The 23,517-nt window shown below is 33.0% G+C and overlaps 1 protein-coding gene across 1 annotated transcript; it reads left to right on the forward strand.

The window, feature by feature from the left end:
- Positions 1–570: 570 nt before the first annotated feature.
- Positions 571–19,998, forward strand: LOC145270391 (uncharacterized). Its single transcript, XM_080126042.1, has 2 exons — positions 571–661; positions 14,386–19,998. The coding sequence occupies exon 2, from the start codon at positions 14,555–14,557 to the stop codon at positions 15,545–15,547; it is 993 nt and encodes a 330-aa protein (XP_079982168.1). The 5' UTR covers positions 571–661; positions 14,386–14,554; the 3' UTR covers positions 15,548–19,998.
- The last annotated feature ends 3,519 nt before the right edge of the window (positions 19,999–23,517 follow it).

Consider the following 23,517-nt stretch of genomic DNA (forward strand, 5'->3'; position numbering starts at 1 on the left):
CCCATGGTAAGTAACCAGTCAAGATTATCGATTAACTTTAAGCTTTAATCTTTAAAACACGATAAAAAAAATCGGAAATCGATTAAAAAATATAAGCTTTCAAAACTATGTTCACCTATTTGCTTCCGCCATTAAATTGCACCGAAAAAAAAAAGAAAGAAAAGAAATCTATAAAAAAATATGATAAACTATTGTTCCCCAACATGTTCATTTTTAATGTGTTTCGTAAACTGCACAAGCATCAGATTAACTTTAGGCTTTAATGTTTCAAACACGCACAAAAAAAAAAGTAAGAATCTAATAAAATAAAAATAAAAATACGAAAAGGCGGCTTTAAAAACTATCGGGTTCGGCCATTAAATTGCACGTGCAACGAATTATAAAATTAATAAAGATGAAACGTGTAATCTTTTCTCACTCATGTAAATATTAAAATGTTAAATAAAATAATACTAATTTATCCGTGATATTTACCAAATTAAATAGATCGATTCTATTTCGAAATGATTTCTTTTTTATTTTTCCTCTGCAATTTTGTTTTCTGCGAACTTGCTTTTCCGTTCGTCATCTTGAATTTTAAGTTGAATCAATCACATTTAAAAAATCGTTTCCTTTATAAAAGCAGATAAAGTTAATCGAAAGCAGATCATAAAACAAAAACGTAAGTATTACTACATGTCGCACGTAAGTGTATTTTTTATTTTCATCTTTTTTTCATCGGATTATTATCGAATGTTTACTAATCTATCAGATTTTGTTTTCAATACTGACTTAAACATAAAAAAAAAAACGGTCAATACGTAATTCTGTATGCGTTTTCAGAATTGATAACATTTTTCATGATTTTTGTTCTCTAACATAAAATCAGAAAAAAAACAACAAAATAAACTAAGTCTAATGCTCAGTAATCTATCAGATTATATATAAAAAAAGAATTCAATATTTACCATTTTAAGATGTACTCTTTCTAATACAACACTCTAGTAAATTGAACCCCCATTTTGGAAACATCGACTTTTTTAGCCAAATTTCACGAATAAAGTTTTTTTTTTTTTTTGCTTTCTTGACATTCAGTTATTGTTTTCTCCTTTTTAAAAATTAAGTGTTTGTATTCTCGTCGAGTGGTTTCAATATGAAGGATCAATGTATTAGAAACTGTGTACACACCAAAGAGGGTACTAGTGCACTTATTGATCCGTGCTGAAATAATAAAGTTATTATTTAAAAAGCCATTCTTAACATGGAAAGGGAGTGTGTTTTGTACCTATTCTGTACTTTAACCTTACAATTGAATAAAAAAAAAAACATATCATAAAACTTTAATTAAACTTGGAAATAGGATTAAAAAAATAGTGCGGATCAATAAGTGCACAAACATCCCAAAGAGTTTTCCTGTTAATCTATTTGGAACTGCAGTTATCAAATTTTCTGTTCGTTTGTTTCAAGAATGCTTATAATTAATTCATCGTACAGTATATCGATACACTAAGGCTGACTGGGATAGCTTCCGTACATTTATATCTGATCTACCTCTGCATTCCATGTTTAAAAAGGATGTGTCCTCTATAGTATTAGACCTAACTGAATGGTTAATTGTAGGTATTGACCATTTCATACCCTCTAAAAAGTTTCAGCAAAAACCTAACAGCCAGCCATGGTTCTCTCCAGAATGTGCTGCTGCCATTGCGCACAGAAATCACTTTTTCCACTGCTTCAAACGTAATAGATGTATGGAAACTAAAGCCGTTTTCAGGACTGCCAGCAACCATTGTAAGAAAGTAATAAGGAACGCAAGAGAGTTGTATGCTCAATCTGTTAAGTCCAAAGTAGCTGAGCAGCGGCTTGGTTCCCACCAGTTTTGGCAAATAGCAAACAGAATCCTGAACAGAAGCGTGTGCTCCATCCCAACTATTATCAATGGACCTGAGGTAATCTCGTCAGCATCAGACAAAGCCAAACTCTTTGTCAAGAACTTTGCAGCTAATTCTACCCTTTGCGACCAAGACCACCAACCCCCAATATTTCCTCCTGTATCAGAAAACACGCTATGTGATATACGTATATCTGTACGTGATGTTGCGAAGCTAATCAAAAACCTTGATTCGAGTAAAGCAACTGGCCCTGATGGTATTCCAATTATAGTACTCAAAAAACTTCAACCTGAACTAGCGCCCATACTTACAAAACTGTTTAAACGTTGTCTTAAGGAGAATAGTTTCCCATCTCCCTGGAAAATCTCATCAGTATGCCCTGTATTTAAGAATTCAGATGATTGCTCATCCCCCTCTCAGTACAGGCCAATAAGTCTCCTGTGCGTCATGAGTAAGTTGCTAGAATCTGTGTTAAATACAGAAGTAATCAACCATCTCAACAAAAATAACCTTCTTAGTGACACTCAATATGGTTTCCGTTCTGCTAGATCTACAGCAGATGTCCTTACAGTTATATCGCATAGGATTAGCAAATCTCTCGACGGTGGCAATCTTTCTAGGGCAATTGCTCTTGACATATCTAAAGCCTTTGATAGGGTATGGCATAAAGGTTTACTTCATAAGATCGCTAGCTATGGTATAGCTGGAAAAGTCTTCTCAATTATTAAATCATTTCTTTCTGATAGGTTCATAAAAGTAGTAGTTGAGGGGCAAAAATCAGGAGCTCACAGTATTAATGCCCAACTCTTTTCCTGATCTACATTAATGATCTTCCAAATCATATCCTTACATCATTTGTAGACATTTATGCTGACGACACTACCATTTATGGTACCACATCTAAGACAGTAAACGACCAAGTTCTCTCCAATTCTCTCTCCTCTGATCTTGAGCACGTAGTACAATGGGGAAAGGAGTGGCTGGTTACTTTTAATGCATCTAAAACCAAGCTTCTCTCTTTACATCATCAACATTCTAATTCACATTTGTCATCAATTGAAATGAATGGCTCTCGTCTTCAGGAGGCCTCAAGTTTTGACAAGCTTCTGGGCTTGACCATTACTCCTGATCTTAAATGGAACACGTATATCAAATCTGTTGCCAAGGCCGCTGGAAAAATGGTGGGATCTTTCTATCGATCCAGTAGATATCTCACTGCTGATGCTATTCTCTACCTATATAAGAGCCAGGTACGTCCAAGGATGGAATACTGTTGCCACATCTGGGCAGGAGCTGCTAGAAAGGACTTGTCCTGCCTTGATAGAGTTCAAAATAGACTTCGTAGCCTCGTAGGAGATGTCCTTTTCTCCTCCTTGCAACCTCTATCTCACAGAAGAGATGTTGCGAGTTTGTCTCTGATGTATCGTTATTTTCATGGAAAGTGTTCAACTGAGCTTCAATCTATGGTCCCCCCTCGCCAAACTTTCACAAGAAACACTCGTCTAGCTGTAAACACTATCAATAATTTCCCCCACTCTTTATCTGTGCCTAAACCTAAACGTAGATTCCATGAACAAAGCTTCTTTCTTAGAACTGCACGCCTGTGGAATTGTCTTCCGTTTTCCTGCTTTCCGGCTGACTACAATATGGTTGTGTTCAAGTCTAAAGTAAATAAGTTCTTGATGAGCCGTTCCATATAAGTTATTAAATTTACCAAATTTTCATTACTAATGTTTACTATATTGACCAATTTCTACTGTACACTCTTTAACCCTTATCCTTGAGTGGCCTCTGGGCCTTGATAATGTGGTGATGCCTTTATAAAAAAAAAAAAAAAAAAAAAAAAACTTATGTTGTCTTTTTAAGTTCTCTCAAAAATACATTCAACAAACCTTACAAATAACTTTGACTAAATTAAAAAATAATTATGATTCTTAAATTACAATATTACGATTCTGAATTTTTTTTAGATGAGGAATGATTCTTTGTATTATTTTAAATCAACGGTAACATAAGTGCATAAGCACCAATTTTTTGTTTTAATAATTATTTTTTATTCAAACATAAAAATTTCAATTGTTGAAATCAACGGTAACATAAGTGTATAGGCACCAAATTTTTGTTTTGTTTTGCTTTGCTTACATTTTGTTTGTTTATTAAATCCGCCCCCCCCCCCAGTAAAGTTTTTTTTTTCACCAATTTTCCTGTTAATAAACTCCGGTAAAAAAAATATTAATATCCATCCCAAAAACAAACAAACAAAAAAGAGATAAAATCATAACAAAAATCATTCGATAAACTTTAAGCCAAAATAAAAAATAAAAAAATTTTTAAAGCTAGGTCACACACGTAAAAATTCTTTCCTTGTAAAAATAATGATGAACAATGTTCAACATTGGAGCCGATGCATATTTCACTGAACGTTGGCAAAAAAAAAAATTTTAATTACTATTTGGCCACAATGTGGGTGCTTATTTTACATAAAATTTATCATGAAAAGTGATCCCCCAATTTAAAAAAAAAAAGTTAATTTTTCATATGAACATTGTTTTTCTGTGTCACATATATATATCCGTTTTCAGCACCCCCGAACACTAAAAGTCGTCATTGAAGAAAATTTAATAATTTTATAAATTAAAAAAAATGGTCAATGTCTAAAAATTTCTTTGCAATGACGACTTTTATAGGTTTTCCGTGGTGAATATATACTTCAAAACTGGCGCAAATAATTAGGTTTCATGATATGAGGAAATTACTTTTTCAAATGTTAGGGATCACTTTTCTATATAAATTTTATGTAAAATGGGCACCCATTTTCTGACCACATGGTGATGTGGAGGGGGGCTTTTTGGTAAATTGTTACTTTCCACCTTAACAATAACCTTTATCATGACGATTTCTATAGTTTTTCAGGTATGCTGAAAAAAAATATCGCATTTAAATTTGCCACAAACAAATAATTTTTCAGATATTAAGCAATCTAATTCTTTGTTATCAGTGGGAGCCAATTCTTTATGCATTTGAATCGACAACCAACGATAACATAAGGAATTACAATCGACAACCAACGATAACATAAGGAATTACATTGCTTAATATTCAAAAAATATGTGTGTTTACACATGCAGAAATGGTAACCACTGATAACATAAGGAATGACACGAATCACAATTTTTTTTTATCATTTTTGTTCTTTATATCCTCGTATCTTTATTGAAACATGAAATCAGAAAAAAAAAACCCAAAAAACTGTTAGCCCCCCCCCACACACACAAAAAATGCCCCTCTTACTGGGTGGGCATACAGTGTGTGATCATTTTACATGAAATTTATAAAGAAACGGGATCCTCCACTTTTTGAAAAAAAATGTTTTTATATTATGTAAATTATTTCTCTGCGCCACTTTTAAAGTATATATTTATTTTCAGCACCCCCGAAAACTAATAGAAGTCGTCATTGAAACTTTTGGGAGGGGTTGTAAAGATTCTAGACATTGGCTAAAATATTGACCATTGTTTTTTGTGGTCAATGTCTAGAATCTTTCCAACGCTACGAATTTCTTTACAATGACAACTTTTTATGGTTTTCGGGGTTACTGAAAACGAATACATACCTCAAAAGTGGCACAAATAATTAGTTTTCATGATATGATGAAATTACTTTTTCAAAAAGTAGGGGATCACTTTTCCGTATGAATTTAATGTAATGGTGATAATTTTGTTGTTGTTTTTGCTGCCTGAAAGCCGTTTTGATAAACTGTTTCTTACTTTCCACCTTAACTTTAACATGATGACTTCTATAAGTTTTCAGGTATGCTGAAAACGAATATCGCATTTAAATTTGTTTCAAACAACTAGTTTTACGGACATTAAGCAATATAATTCTTTGATATAAGTGAGGTAAAATTCTGTATGACATTCAGTTGTTGTTTTCTGATTTCTTTAATTAAATGTCCGTACTCTAATCGATTGGTTTCATTATGAGGAATCGATGTATTAGAAACTGTGTACACATGTAAGTATATACCAAAGAGTTTTCCTGTTAATGTATTTGGAAATGCAGTTATAAAATTTTCTGTTCGTTTTTTAAAATAATGCTCGTAATTAAAGAAACTTATGTTGTATTTTTAAGTTTTCTCAAAAATACATTCAACAAACCTTACAAACAATTTTGGCTAAATAAAAAAATAATCATGATTTTTAAACAAATTTCCATATTACGGTTTTGAATTTTGTAGATGAGAAATTATTGTTTGTATTATTTAGATTATTAAGACTACTGTTCTCATCTTGGATGTTATTTATTGTGCAAACATTGTAAAAATAACATGTAAGATGAGAACAATAATCCAAATGATACGAACAAATCAGATGTTTTTTTCTTTACATGTATTTTTTACACGTCAAAAACTTTACTTACCAGATTGTGATAGTACACTCTAACTTTAATTCCATTTTGAAAAGTGATGACAACACAAAATTAAACTATTTTGTTGAACATTAACTATGATAGATGAAAATGGTCGGAGTTATTATTAATCGGGCTTTCATAAGTGGATGTAATGAATTTGTGTAAGGAAAATCATAACTTACTTGGCTAGCATGTGCGTGCATCAAAGTGTTGTGTAATAAAACAGAAAGATTAAAATGGTAGTTGGTTTTGTTGTTGACATGTTACTATGTATGTTGTAATGGTTGTGTAATGGAGTATTGTCATCAGATCTTTAATGTCTATTGTAGTGGCCCGTAATTCATCATAGGTGTTGGTGTGTGATTGCATGTCAACATATAAATATAACAGGATGACACCATACCTGCTTCTGCTGCTTCTGGTAGGTTCGTCAATTGTCCTTGGGGATCTCGAATCTGTTTAAAGGAACGCTTCAAGACAGGACCAAAGATGCTGTAGGATTTTATATCTTTGAATTGAGGATTTCTTCTGTGCTTCCATTTTGAGACTTTTCATTCACAGGAGTGACCAATTCAATCCCATCTGTCTTTCTCGGCATCTCTAATCATACTCCAGCTATGCTTGCACAAAATGGAACATATAATATGGCATGTTTGGTCACTGTTCGCATCATCTTCCAGTGCAAAGCCACTGTGTCACAAATAATGGAAAATATTGGCAGTGTATCGAATTTACCCGAGAAATTGTTAGTTTAATAATAATTTGCTAATTTATATTTACCTGCTGAAAGGATTGTAGTATAGAAAGACAAAGTCTCATTCTAACATTAAAAACATTTTATTAATTTTATTTGTTTGTAAAAGTGTAGAAATGGAGAAAACGATTGAATTTGTGTGTGTGTGTGTGTGTGTGTGTGTGTGTGTGTGTGTGTGAAAACGATTGAATTTGTGTAGGGAAACATCACTTACTTGTGTGTGTATGCTTGAAAGAGTTGGTTGTGTAACAAAAAAATAAAAGAAAGAAAAGATAAAATGACCAAACTGTTGGTTTTATTGTTGACTAGCGAGGGGTACCCGGCGTTGCCCGGGTGTTTGTAGGGGTGTGTGGTGTTAAATAAAAAAGAAACTGGGGGGGGGGGTAGGATCGAAGCCGAACCCCTGAGGAAAAGTTTGAAAATAAAATCGGCCAGCCAGAAGTGAAAGATGTTTGAAGGTCGTCGAGCATTACGACGACGATGATGACGATGTAAGCATTGTTATAAGAAGAAAAGAAAACAACGTTTTAATTAAGCGGGGGGGGGGGGTAAAAACACAAATTAAAACAGAAAAATGAACGAACGTTACATGAAAAATGGCTTAAATAATACAGTGTTCAATATTTAAATGTAAAAAATCGGAAAAAAGGCATTTCACACCACGATTCGAACCCAAAACGTTTAGATAATGAACCAACCCTTAACTACCTATGCTAAAGCGGCATATATAAAGTTTGTTCGGTTTATCAACTATTTGAAGTAAATCAGGTCATGACGTCATCTGACACATGCGTTGTTAACCCTCTCCCTGTCGAATCTGTCTAGATATTTCTCTCTCTCTCTCTCTCTCTCTCTCTCTCTCACACACACACACACTTCGTCTGCCTTACTCTAAAGACTGAAAAATGGCGTCTGGCTGTTTTTATTTTTTAAAACTTTGTTCGTTAATATTTTTTGTAAGCGTTTTTTTTTTTTACTTCACATGTTTGGCTTATTATTTTCCGTTTAAGTATCGAGTCTAACTATTTTGAATGTGGTAATAACTTTGGTAACGTTGCCATAGCGTAGAAGTTCATAGTTTAGCTTTAATTAATTTTTTTACCGATAACAACATTTTTAAATTGTAAATTAAGACCGCCATTAGAGGTTGCTGACGTCAAGATCACGTGACATGACTCAGCGGGTTTTAAATACAAGTTGACCCGAAATAAACGGCCGCATGTATACTTTATGTAGAAGACTTGGCGGCTGTATTTTTTGGGGGCAGTTATAAATCGATTTAAAAATATGTAATGTTTAACATTAAAATATCACTTTTTTGTCTCCCCTGCAGAAAATCGATCAGTTGACACACTTCTGATGGTCACTTTGGGCCAGTTTTTCGATATTTGTCGTACAGAAGGTGGGGCTTTCATATGAGACCAAGTTTGTGAATTTTTGTTGTCTGTCAAAAGTTTTTAGCAGACACACAAACATACACACACACAAACAAACATACACACATTTTTGCTTTTATATATATAGACTAGCGAGGGGTACCCGCCACTGCCTGGGTGTGTGTAGGTGTGTTTGGTGTTAAATAAAAAAGAAACAGGGGGGTAGGATCGAAGCCGAAGCCCTGAGGTGAAGTTTGAAAATAAAATCGGCCAGCCAGAATGAAGCATTGTTATAAGCGAATAAGTGAAAGATGTTTGAAAGTCGTTGAGCGACGACGATGTAAGCATTGTTATAAGTGAAGTAAGAAAATAAAACAACGTTTTAATTAAGCAGGGGGGTAATCAAAACATCGAAGAAAACACAAAAAACTAACGTAAGGCAAACGAATGATGATAACAGAAAAACGAACACATGAAAAATGGCTTAAATAAGCCTGTTCCGATATTAAAATTTAAAAAATCGGTGGGTACCCGGGTGTTTTTTGGTGTTGCTAAGAATAAGCGAAGTAAAAAAAAAAAAGGAAAATGAACGTTACGTGAAAAATGGCTTAAATGATACAGGGTTCAATATTTAAATTTAAAAAATCGAAAAAAAACCCATCTCACACCACGATTCGAACCCAAAACATTTAGATAATGAACCAAGGCCTTAACTACCTGGGCTAAACCGACGCATCTGAAATTTGTTCGGTTTTGCAACTATTTAAAGTTGTTGACATCCCCCCTGTCGAAAATTGTCGATTTCGGGATGAAAAAGTTAACGTTTTTCTTTCTATCTATCTCTCTCTCTTTGTTTGCGTCTCTCTCTCTCTCACTCTCTCTCTCTCTCTCTCTCTCTCTCTCTCTCTCTCTCTCTACTGTTACTAAAAAAGAAAATGGTGTCTGGCTGTTTTTTTTTGTAAAAACTTCGATCGTTAATATTTTTTGTAAGCATATTTTTTTTACTTCATATTTTTGGCTTGTTATTTTTCGTTTAACTATCGTATCTAACTATTTTGAACGTGCTAATAAGTTTAGTAATGTTGTCATAACGTAGAAGTTCATAGTTAAGCTTGTGTGCGGGTTAATTTTTTATTTATGGATAACATTTTTATACCAAGTATGTGAATTTTTGTTCTGTCGGTCAAAGGTTTTAGCAGACACACAAACATACATACATACATACATACATACATTTTCGCTTTTATATATATAGATGGTCAATTGTGCAATGCAAACTGTCGCCATTTCTATGCGAATAAAACAGGGAAATTAGTTAGTAGAAGCCCCATCCAGTGTGTTGTCAGTACCAAGAGCTGGAAATGAAGAGAGGATTGCCAATGTTTAATCGTTTTATGAATGTTGTCAGTTGCCTGAGAAATGGCCTTTTATATGGTAAGCTAGAAGAGAAGTTAACTGCTAGCAGCAATCAGCACAGATTATAAACAAAAAACTCAAAATTTCAAACTGTGAGGTGTCGGTGCTGCTGCTATAGAAATAATAGTTTCCACCTGGACTTTAGGTACTGTTTTTGGGTCATGGCTCAGTAATAGAGCAACTGACACAGTCACTGAGATCTTGGTTTCGAATTTCACTGATGATTTATAGAGATGAGAGTATGTAATGTGGCTCTTACTCTCGAAAAGTGTCATTACATTTCAAAAACTCAGACTTTCAAATCATCTGGTGCCATCGCAAGAAAAAAATATGGAAGGACATTTGTCGTTTTCGTCATCTTCCATTTTTTTGACCATGCAGAACATTTTCTCTCCCACTGCAGATGAGTCTAAACACGTCCGATTGCTTTCTTTTTGCATCAACTTCTGTTTTTTCCCCCCTTTTCTCCTCTTTCCTGGAACGTCAGCATAGGACACACTTTCTTAATGTGCTAAGATGGCTGCTGCTAATATTTTCACTAGTGAGCTATCCTACAGCAGCTGCTGATTTTCTCACACATCTACCATGCACGTTATATTACAAGAACGGGTTTGTGCATAGTTGAATAATATATTTGGCATTGAAACAAAATTTGAGTATTATATATCTCGTTTCTTTCATATCTCTGCACAAAATTTGAAAATAGATCTTGCTTCATCATAACAATAGCATGAAAATAGATCTTGCTTCATCATAACAATAGTATGAAAATAGATCTTGCTTCATGATAACAATAGTATGAAAATAGATTTTGCTTCATCATAACAATAGTATGAAAATAGATCTTGTTTCATCATAACAATAGTATGAAAATAGATCTTGCTTCATCATAACAATAGTATGAAAATAGATCTTGCTTCATCATAACAATAGTATGAAAATAGATCCTGTTTCATCATAACAATAGTATGAAAATAGATCTTGTTTCATCATAACAATAGTATGAAAATAGATCTTGTTTCATCATACCAATAGTATGAAAATAGATCTTGCTTCATCATAACAATAGTATGAAAATAGATATTGCTTCATCATAACAATAGTATGAAAATAGATATTGCTTCATCATAACAATAGTATGAAAATAGATATTGCTTCATCATAACAATAGTATGCTACTGACGAAAGAACAAGATGATTAAATAACTCAAAATCATTTTTTAAGAAACACGAAAAAGAGAGAAAAAAAAAATTAGCTTAAAATATTTGGAGCATATATATGTTTTTTTGTTATCTTATGTGTGTCACATGCGTATTTATATATGTATATATATTTTTATATGCATATTTATATATGTGTATATATATAAATGCGTATTTATATATGTATACATATATTATATATATATATATTTGAGCAGCAAAACGAGAATAAAAACTCAAATATTTTATTGTTTTGTTTTTTAATTTTGCTAAACTTCACGGAACCCTTATTTATTGTGTGTTTACAGTTCGTTCAGGCTCCCTTATTCTTTGTTAGAATAATGGATCAAAAAACGGCACCAAATGAAACGGATGTTGTGCAGTCAGTTTTTGTTAAACTTGCACATTTGTGCGATGTTGATTGCCAACTGAGTGTAGGCCTCTCTCTTCTTTTTCCTTTTTCTCTAGGCTGTATATGTGACCTGCCTTTAGCAGGTGCGCTCACTTTCGAGAGTTATGCCCATGAAATAGTTGACTTTTAACAATGACAATATCGATTCTGATAGCCTTACTCCATCCTTCAGTGCGTTTGCTACCGGCTGTCCTGCCTGTGTTTGCATATGTGCACATTCAACACGCGACACCAATTAAACTCTTGTCTCTTATTTTCCAAGTCATGTAATGCCACGTCGGGTTATCATCATTAAAATAATCTAGTAACACTTTATATATCTTTAAATATGGAGCTAGTATCAAAACTTCAATTCTTACAATCTATATAATGTAAACAAACTAAACATCTGTTCACTAAAACACCGAGCAAAATCAATATGTACTAATAACAATATAATACTAATAACAATACATATTAAAATGAGCTGAAGAGAAAAAACTCCACCAGCAAAACACAAGATGTTTCCAGATAGAAACAATAGATTTAAATAAAATAAATTTTTCAACAAAAATTGAAGAGAAGTGGCATGCCTTTTCACTAGATTATTGCCACAGACTAATTCAAGGAAAACCCAAATAATTGCAGATTGTCAAATTGCAAGAGGGCTTTGCTACCAAATATTAACTAGTTCATTGTGTTCCTGTTGTATTTGTGTTGCATTAATATTCTACAATTACATTTAAACAACAATTTTTAATTGCACGGGGTTTCTTTTTACCTTCTTCATTAGTACTTAATTTTTGTAATTGACGTGAACACTAGAATATTTCAATTAAAGTCAAATATGAAAAGGTAAAATTATAGAGGAATAAAAGGTGAATCAAATGATGCGTAGGTTATTTATACAGTTACATTAAATTTAAAGTAAATTTCTAGTTTTTGAAAAATTACAAGTTCGGGCTTTTTTGGTGAAAGTGTATATATATATATATATATATATATATATATATATATGTATATATATATATGCCATCCATATACAGTAATGTTTCACAGCTCATCAGTGCGGATAGACGGGCAACTACCTCAAGCCAGGATCGAAACCCGACTGCCTGTACGACAGTCAAGGTTTCTAACCATTATGCTAATCGTTGCGAGTCATGAATTAATAATCATCCGAAATATGTAAGCTTTATTTGTTTAAAGAAACAGCCTCACTTTATATGTTAATGGTAATTCACGTATCACTTCTCAATATGCTCAACTCAATTCATAACTGGAAATGTTTTTTCAATTATTAAATCGTTTCTCTCTGATAGGCTCATAAGAGTAGTGGATGACGGGCAGAAATCAGATGTCCAAAGTATTAATGTTGGAGTTCCTCAGGGGTCCATCCTGGGCCCAATTCTCTTCCTGATCTACATTAATGATCTCCTAAAACACATACTTAAATCATTTGTTGACATATATGCTGATAACACGGCCAACTATGGCAACACATCAAAGGCCGTAAATGACAAAGTTTTCCCTGATTTTCTCCTCTCTGATCTTGAGCACGTGGTACAATGGTGGAAGAGGTGGCTGGTTACTTTTAATGCATCTAAAACCAAGCTCCTATCTTTACATCATCAACGCTCTGATCTCCATCTGGCATCATTTGAAATGGATGGCTCTCATCTTGGGCAGGCTCCATGTTTTGACAAGCTTCTGGATTTTACCTTTACCCTGACCTGAAGTGCAACACTTACATCAAGTCTGCTGTCAATGGCGATGGGAAAATAGTGAGGTACTACTACCACTGCCAGAAGATATCTCACTACTGATGCAATCCTCTATCTATATAAAGTCAAGTACGTCCAAGGATGGAGTACTGTCACCACAGCATTTCCTGCCTTGACAGAGTACAAAATAGACTTCGTATTTTAGTGGGGATGCCCTTTTCTCTTCTCTGCAAACTCTCTCCAGCAGAAGACATTGCGAGCCTGTCTTTGTTTTATCGTTATTTCCATGGCGAGTGCTCGTCTGAGCTTTAATCTCTGCCCCCTCTCGCCAATCTTTCATGAAAACGCTCGTTTGGCTGAAACCACTGTCAATAATTTTCCCCACTCTTTATCTGTGCCTAAATCAAAACGTAGATTCCATGACCAAAGTTTCTTTCTTAAAAGTGCACGCCTGTGGAACTCTTTTCCGTTTGTCTGCTTCCCACCTGACTACAACTTGGATATCTTCAGGTCTAACATAAGCAAAATACTGATGAACCACCCCCTTAAGTAAAAAAGTTTATCAAATCTCCAATACTAATTGTTACTATGATTCTGTCCCCTTGATTACTGCACACGCAATAACCCTTATCTCCGAGTGGCTTCCAGGCCTTGATAAATGGTGACTACCATGTAAATAAAATATATATATACAGTTTTTGAAAAAAATTTACAAGTGCGGACATTCTTTGTGTCACTATATATATATATATGTGTGTGTGTGTTTGTGTGTCTGTGGTAAAAAATAGTGATATTATTAGAAACAAAATAGTTCCTAAAATTTATACTAGAACTTTCTGCAAGAACCCATGGTGCTATGGTTAGAGTACTTGGTAAAAATCAGTTGTAATTTAAATACTCGTAAACGTTGGAGTGTAAATCCTCAGTAAGATTAAAAACAAAAATTTCAAGTGACATAGGATGTTAATGCAGGCTTTGCTAATGTTACGAGATGAGAACAGTATTTTGAAGAATGAAATAATATGACTAATCTAAACTGAAAAGTATTAAAAATTTTTAGTTTAATAATTGACAATAGAAACAAGTTAATTTTGTTAATCAATATTGCATAAAACTATACTCATTTTATTTTGAATTTAATTAATAATAAATATTGTGAATATTTGGAATAAAAACTTACATAATAAATTAAATTTTACAACATTAATTATATTTTTTGAAATTTATTGTGTATTTTCAGAATTTTAACAATGAAAAGAAATTCATTAATGGATGAGAAGGACTTTTCTTCATTGGTGATTGAAAAAGTTTGAAAATAATTCAAAATACATTCATAAATCCTCGAAAGTTGAAATTTATTAGCGTGTATATAATAATACAATAACGTTAATATATCCTTGTTGAATAAGATGCAATCAAACATGAGAGAGAAACCACATTCTTGTGAAGTATGTGGTTCTTCTTTTGCATATACGTCAAGCTTGTTGCGTCACATGAAAACACACACGGGAGAGAAACCATATTCATGTGAAGTATGTGGTTCTTCTTTTGCATATACGTCAAGCTTGTTGCGTCACATGAAAACACACACGGGAGAGAAACCATATTCATGTGAAGTATGTGGTTCCTCTTTTGCACAGAAGTCAGCTTTGTTCAGTCATATGAAAACACATACGGGAGAGAAACCATATTCTTGTGAAGTATGTTGTTCTTCTTTTGCATGGAAGTCAGCTTTGTTCAGTCATATGAAAACACATACGGGAGAGAAACCATATTCATGTGAAGTGTGTGGTTCTTCTTTTGCATATACGTCAAACTTGTTGTGTCACATGAAAACACATACGGGAGATAAACCACATTCTTGTGAAGTGTGTGGTTCTTCTTTTGCAGATAAGTCAAACTTGTTGCGTCATATGAAAACGCATACGGGTGAGAAACCACATTCTTGTAAAGTATGTGGTTATTCTTTTGCAGATAAGTCACACTTGTTGCGTCACATGAAAACACATACGAAAGAGAAACCACATTCTTGTGAAGTTTGTGGTTCTTCTTATGCAGAAAAGTCATATTTGTTGCGTCATATGAAAACACATACGGGTGAGAAACCACATTCTTGTGAAGTATGTGGTTATTCTTTTGCAGATAAGTCAAACTTGTTGCGTCACATGAAAACACACACGGGAGAGAAACCACATTCTTGTGAAATATGTGGTTCTTCTTTTGCACAGAAGTCAGCTTTGTTGCGTCATATGCCAACACATACGGGAGAGAAACCATATTCTTGTGAAGTATGTGGTTCTTTCTTTGCATTGAAGTCAGGCTTGTTGAATCATATTAAAACCCATACGGGAGAGAAACCACATTCTTGTGAAGTATGTGGTTCTTGTTTTACATGGAAGTAAAATTTGTTGCATCATATGAAATCACACACGGGAAAGAAACCACATTCTTGTGAAGTATGTGGTTCCTCTTTTGCACAGAAGTTTACTTTGTTGAATCATATGAAAACACATACGGGAGAGAAACCAAATTCTTGTGAAGTATGAGTTCTTTTTGTTCGGTCCACAGCAGCATTTTTCATATATAATTTATTGCTTCTTGGCATTCTTACCTGAACTGATTATTTCATTAAAGCCACACGAATCAGAAGTTATGGAGTAAAAAGTGTAATTTTTGTGCAATTTTGGGGCATTTTTGACCCCTTTCAGCTCCTCGTAATGCTGACTCCCAGTGAAAACGGACAACCGATGCAGTTTCTTTCCTTAAGACATGTATATTTTAATTCAGCACCATGGAAAACTACTATATAGCTGTACATATCAAGTTCTTGAGTAATATGAAAAAAGAGCTCCAAAAATAAATTTTTAGCCCTAAAAATCCCAGAGGAATGCGAACCAAAATTTTGCCAGGGTCATTCATAATGAATTCATATTAAGAACAATATCTTCCACATTTTGGCCAAGTTTCAGGAAAATCTAACAGATGGATCAAACGCTATGGGGTAAAAAAGTGTAGTTTTGGGCATTTTGACTTCTTTTGAGTCCCTGGGGACGCCGAATCCCAGTGTAAAGGGATAACAGTTCAGATTTAGGCCTTAACACATGTAAATTTGAGTTAACCACTGTGAAATGTTTTTTTTTTACTCCGGATGGAGGAGATGAAACCAATGATTTCGACGATCGTTTTTATAACCACAAGTCATGGTGAGCAACCAATGAAAAGCTTCTAAAGTTACTATAAAAAATTGTCGAATTTTGGATTCAATCAGTTCGCCGACATCTTTGTTACTGGTAATTAAACTCAGGATCGTACTACACTGCTTCGTCGCTATCTCTCTTCAACATAATGTCTCAACACTAAACAGGTTTTGTGCTCAGTTATTGTCTTTGATTTTTCGGAATCTAAATTCGAATTGTGGCAGGTAAAATGTCTGGGGTATCTAAGGATTCGGAAACTACGTAAACAACACAGAATCCTAACGACCCCTAATTTCTTTAAAAAAACGCAACTTTTTTGTAGAACTGATTCAATGCGTAGACGATAGAAGTCTGTCTCTGATTATAAGAGATGCCTTGGATGATGGACGGAAAACATTGAACATATTAAGAGAACATTATTTATCAAAAGGGAAACCGAAAATTATATCACTATATACAGAACTAACGTTTCTGAAATGTAACGAGGATGGAACTATTACCGACTACGTTATAAGGGCAGAAACAACGGCCAATGCCTTAAAACTCTCAGTTGAAATAATAAGCGATAGCTTGTTGATATCAATGACCCTCAATGGACTTCCAACCGATTTTAAACCATTTACAACTGTTTTAACGCAAAAAGAAACCCATAAATTTCAGTGAATTTAAAGTGGCTTTGCGCAGTTACAAAGAGACTAATCGAATGCTCGTGGACAATAATAACTCCAGCAATATTATGAAGTTCAAAAATGCTTCTCGAAAGCAGACACCACCAAATTACGCAACTCACCGTAACGTTTTCCCCAAAAGTAATTATCCCAAGAAAAAGAATAAAATTATCTGCTATAATGGCAGATGACCCAACCACAAAAGTTTCCAATGCCGATACAAACGCTCTAAAATGGACTCCGTAAAAAATGTTGAGAACTTTGACGAAGAACATACATTTCTATTTAGATTTAACTTTGACAATGCCACAAACGGTAAAAATCTCCTTATAGACTGTGGTGCTACAGCACACGTTATCACCAAGGAATCTGATTTTATTAATTTTCATTCAAACTTTAATCCACAAAGCCATTTTGTCGAACTTGCCGACGGTAGTCAAATAAATGATATAGTCTTGAAAAGAGGTGATGCTAAAATATCCCTAAAAATAATACATAAATGTGAAATCTGTAACTGTATTCTAAAAAATGCTCTGTTCATACCTACATTTAAGCAAGACATATTTTCCATGCATGCTACCATTAAACAAGGCGCTAATATAAAGTTTGGACAGAACAACTCAAAATGGATTTACCACAATGGAACTGTATTTGACATTAAAGAAAATGACCGACTATATTCTTAAAAAGGTATGGTTCCCTCAGAAACTGCCTGTCACGACTTGGAAACCTGGCATAAAATTCTAGGACACTGCAATACAGCTGATATTAAAAAAATACCAAATGTAGTCGAAGGTATGAAAATAATACCTTCAGACGATCTCCCAAATTGTGATGTGTGTGCACAGGGGGAAATGACAAAAGATATAAGCCAAAGGCCAAACAAAAAAGCTACGACAATTTTCTAACTTGTGCATTGTGACTTAGCAGATCCGATCAGCCCGATGGGGTGAAATAATCTAAGGTATGTTTTGAACTTTATTGATGATTTTTCCGGTTTAATTATAGTTTATTTTCTAAAACATAAATCCGACACTATCCTCGCCACTAAGAAATATTTAGCTGATATTGCCCTGTACAGCTCGGTAAAATGTATTCGCTCAGACAATGGGACTGAATTTACTAGTAAAGACTTTGAACTTCTATTAAGTAACCACTGTATTAAACACGAGAAATCTGCGCCATATTCCCTCTTCCAAAATGGCACCGCTAAAAGGGCATGGCGAACCCTTTTTGAGATGACAAGATGTCTACTTATCGAATCAAAATTAGTGCATAGTTTATTGACGTACGCATTAATGGCAGCAGCATATATCAGAAATAGACTGTTCAATAGAAGATTAGGCAATACACCGTATGAAGCGTTTTGTGGTGTAAAACCCAAAATGAACTGAATGCATATATTTGGTTCAGATTGTTTTGCATTTATAGAAAATACCATTAAACTAAATATTGAAAGTGAAAAGGCATTTTCGTAGGTTACGATAAAAATGGCGATCCAGTAAATGAAAAACGAAGAAATATTACCTAGCATCTTAATCACAATGAAAATATTAATAACGATGACAATTACAGAAGAACTACTGACGAAAATATTAACCAGACACGTCGATACCCGATAAGTGAGCGAAAAAGGCCAGACTTCTAAAAATTGAAAAGATACAAGACTACACAGTGGATTACTGTTACTCATTGAAAAGCTCACCAGAAAGTTAATGAGGCGATTAAGAAAATCACAAAGAATGGAAAAAGGCTATCATGTCCGAATTGAAAGCTTTATTAGAAAATAACACATACGAAATAGTGGCAAAATTCACAGATAAAAATATAATTTTTTCGTGCTGGGGGTTTCCAAAAAAAGAAATCACTTTTGGCAGTGAAACTTTTAAAGCAAGATTTGTTGCAAAAGGTTTTTCACAAATATCTGCAGTGGAATATTTTGCAACATTTTTACCAACGACAAACTTAATGACAATTAGAATGTTATTACAACTTGCCGACAATAAAATTTAAAAATACATCAAATGGATGTAAAAAATGTTTATTTAAATGATTCGATTGTCTGCAAAATCTATATTTACCATCTAGAGGGATTTAAAGTGAAAAATAAAAATTGTATATAGAAACTGAATAAATCGTTATATGGACTAAGTCAAAGTGCTCACAATTGGAATTTAACACTCCATAATTATTTAATAGAACAGAAATTCAAGCAATGCCCCGTAGACGCGTGAATGTATACCAAAACATGTAGGTAATAAATTGTTGATTTTGTTTTATTTTGGGTGTACGATATATTATTCGCCTCAAACTGTGACAACACTTTAAAAGATGTTAAAAGGTAAACTAAAAAATTTTAAATGGCCTTCTAAAATCTATTTTTAAACCAGATCTAAGTAAAAAAAACTACAGAATCATTATGACAACCAGAGCAGTATTTTATTAGCAAATAATTCTATGATTCATTAAAGGTCGAAGGCATATTGATATCAGATATCATTTCATAAGGGATGAAATAAGTAAAAAAATGTATTACTCTTAGTTATGTGACATATGAGAATAATATAGCCGACATTTTCAGGAAACCTAAAAAAATAATAAAATTAAACATTTTATAGCCGAACTTTATGGAATCTAATTATGAATAAATCTCTTTCCAGAAACCAAAAAAAGAGAAGCATGAACAGTCGAAATCACCGCCCCCCTACAAAAAATAAATACATTGTAAATTGTCCCAGGCACGACATTAAACTGCGACCATTTCTATCTTACTAATCAAATTAAGCAACTAATACCTAACATAATGTTTTGCATATATGTTTATATATATTTGAATAGGATTCTATTTGTATGTTTATATATATATTTAAAAAGTGTTTATTTTTATATTTATCAAAAAAAGTTAATGTGATTTACAAAAACATGGTTTCTTTTTTAACACATTATACCAATAAGTTTTTTTGATCAATGAGAATAAAGACAAAGTCCCTTTTATTATTTTATTGGTTTATTTTTATTTGTTCAGTTTTGTTTATTTTTCTTTTTGTTTATTTTTTTCTTTCCTTTTCTCAAGTCAAACCAAAATTGAATCCGAAAGGATTTTTCCATTATATCAAAAAAGGGTGTGTGTGAAATGTTTTTTACTCCGGATGGAGGAGATGAAACCAATTATTTTGACGATCGTTTTTATAACCACAAGTCATGGTGAGCAACCAATGAAAAGCTTCTAAAGTTACTATAAAAATTGTCGAATTTTGGATTCAATCAGTTCGCCGACATCTTTGTTACTGGTAATTAAACTCAGGATCGTACTACACTGCTTCTTCGCCGCCATCTTTGTTCAACATTATGTCTCAACACGTAACAACCACCGTGAAAAAACAAACAAATATAGTCAGACATTAAGTCTTTGTTAAGAAATATGAAAAAAAAGAGCCACAAAAAGAGGCGCTTTTAGCACTGAAAGTCTCAGAAGACAAACCAAAATTTTGCCAGGGTCACCCATACTGGATTTATATTAAGGACAATGGCCTCTAAATTTTGGCCATGGTTAAAAAAATCTAATGCATGGATCAAAGGTTATGGGGCAAATGTGTCATTTTGGCCATTTTTGAGCCCCTGGGCGCACAACGGGAATTTTTGTATTTTTTTACTGTGCACATGTACTTAATGAAATACAAATTGTGGCAAAATTTCTGGAAAAACTAATGGACGGTTATCTGGCAATAGTCCAGACTAACGATTACACAGATGCATGGATGCCACTGATAGGTCCCTCTCCAATAAACCGAATACACCGTAAACATTATTTAATGTGTATTTTTACCAGTGGGTTTGGGATATATATGGTCAGTCTAGGAAATGACTTAAACAGTTTATGATTAAGACATTACTTTATTTCATAGATATTTTTAACAGTGATGTGGCGGACATGAAGTCAGTCTCGGCATTGTATGAGAAAAGTGCAAATATGTACTAGCAGAATACCCAGTGTCGTACAAGATTGAATGCGATAGGTGGAAAACATATAGTATCAGAATACCCAGCATAGCCCGGGATCAAATGAGATAGGTGGAATATATATACTAGAAGAATACACAGCGTCACCCGGGATTGGATAAGATAGGTGGAATATATATATACTATGAGAATAGCTGGAATTTATTGGTGTGTTTGTAATGAAATAAACAGCCCAGGCAATACACCAAATTCATTATTTTAGTAAGGGGAAGATATGATAATGTGGATTAGGATAAAATTATGAAACATTATTGTCGAAATTAATAACATATCCAAGAATTATGAAAAATTGATGAAATGTAATGCCTAAATCGTAAAATTTTCAGCCATTTACGGGACTGACTTCATATCCCCACCCCACTGTAAAAATACACATTAAATTAAATAATGTCTAAAACGTAAATGGTTGTAGCCATTTCCGGGACTGATTTCCTATCCCCCACCCACCTGTTAAAAATATAGATGAAATAAAGTAATGTTTAATGCGTAAATGGTTTCAACCATTTCCGGGACTGATTTCGTATCCCCCACCCCACTGTAAAAATATACATGAAATAAAGTAATGTTTAAATCATAAACTGTTTCAGCAGGGTTTGGAAATTAATACATAAAAAATATTAACACGGTTAGCTATTAGGCAACCATTACTTCAACATGAATTTATGAGTGTAGTATCTCAGCATTCCAGTGGCTTTACGCCCCTTTTTTGGTCTTGGTAAATGAAGGATAAATCTTTCATTACTGATACAATTTTTATTTTTGTTACTGACCAGAGTGCCCCTTTTGGGGAGCTAGTTTCTCCCAAAATTTTAAACCGACCTCATGTCTAACTCTGCCCTCATGGAGAGACAAGTAAACAAACAAACAAAGAATAATCAGCAGCGACATTTTCCAGTGCATCTTATAATAATCAGAAGAGACGTTTCCTGGGCATTTTATAAGAAATTAGAGGAGATATTTCCAGGGAATTTTGTAATTAAATCAGAAATTACTTTTCTCAGTTACTTTTGTAATATTAAAACTTTGTTACATTAAATATAGTACCTATTTACAATGCCTCCAAACGGGACCGATTTAGACACCAGGGTCATTTTTTAACGTGGAGAAAAGGAAAAAAAAATATCTCGGTCGTGAAGGATTTCTCCTCTACTGAGAGAGAACAAGAAATTGAAAGGTAGTCTCTGAAAAACAGATACTACGCTTTGATCTTGGCTAAAGGGCATTGAGAACATATCATTTTTATTAGCTTTGCCTTAAAAGCGACACCAATATTTTTTAATGATAACAAAGTATATTTCTCTCTTCTGATGCAAGCTCGTGCACATTTGCTAATTTGCATACATGTTTTAAGGTCTACTGCAGCTAATATCTTCACAAGGCAGCTATCCTACAGCTGCTGCTTATTTTCACACGAGCTTTGTAACACTGCTTCAGAAAAAGTTTTACCTATTGTTGCAATATTTTATAAAATGAAAACAAAGATGAAAATAGATACATATGCATACACATAGAAATATATACATATGCACACATATAAAAATATATACATATGCATACATATAAAAAATATATGCATACATATAAAAATTATGTAAACTTAATAAAATCTTATAGAGAACCAAATATTTTATTTTACTTACTCCATTCTTGTTTTAATTTGCGAGAAAAGATAATAATATTCATCTTGACCTCTGTAGTATTACTGAAGAATATATATTAAATAAAACTTAATAGAAAAGATAATAACATTCATCTTGACCTCTGTAGTATTACTGAAGAATATATATTAAATAAAACTTAATAGAAAAGATAATAACATTCATCTTGACCTCTGTAGTATTACTGAAGAATATATATTAAATAAAACTTAATAGAAAAGATAATAATATTCAGCTTGACCTCTGTAGTATTACTGAAGAATATATATTAAATAAAACTTAATAGAAAAGATAATAATATTAATCTTGACCTCTGTAGTATTACTGAATAATATATATTAAATAAAACTTAATAGAAAAGATAATAATATTCATCTTGACCTCTGTAGTATTACTGAAGAATATATATTAAATAAAACTTAATAGAAAAGATAATAATATTCATCTTGACCTCTGTAGTATTACTGAAGAATATATATTAAATAAAACTTAATAGAAAAGATAATAATATTCATCTTAACCTCTGTAGTATTACTGAAGAATATATATTAAATAAAACTTAATAGAAGAGATAATATTCATCTTGACCTCTGTAGTATTACTGAAGAATATATATTAAATAAAACTTAATAGAAAAGATAATAATATTCATCTTAACCTCTGTAGTATTACTGAAGAATATATATTAAATAAAACTTAATAGAAGAGATAATATTCATCTTAACCTCTGTAGTATTACTGAAGAATATATATTAAATAAAACTTAATAGAAAAGATAATAATATTCATCTTAACCTCTGTAGTATTACTGAAGAATATATATTAAATA

Source organism: Euprymna scolopes, chromosome 46 (assembly GCF_053919585.1).
Source record: "Euprymna scolopes isolate OS-2025 chromosome 46, ASM5391958v1, whole genome shotgun sequence".
Lineage (NCBI taxonomy): Eukaryota > Metazoa > Mollusca > Cephalopoda > Sepiida > Sepiolidae > Euprymna > Euprymna scolopes.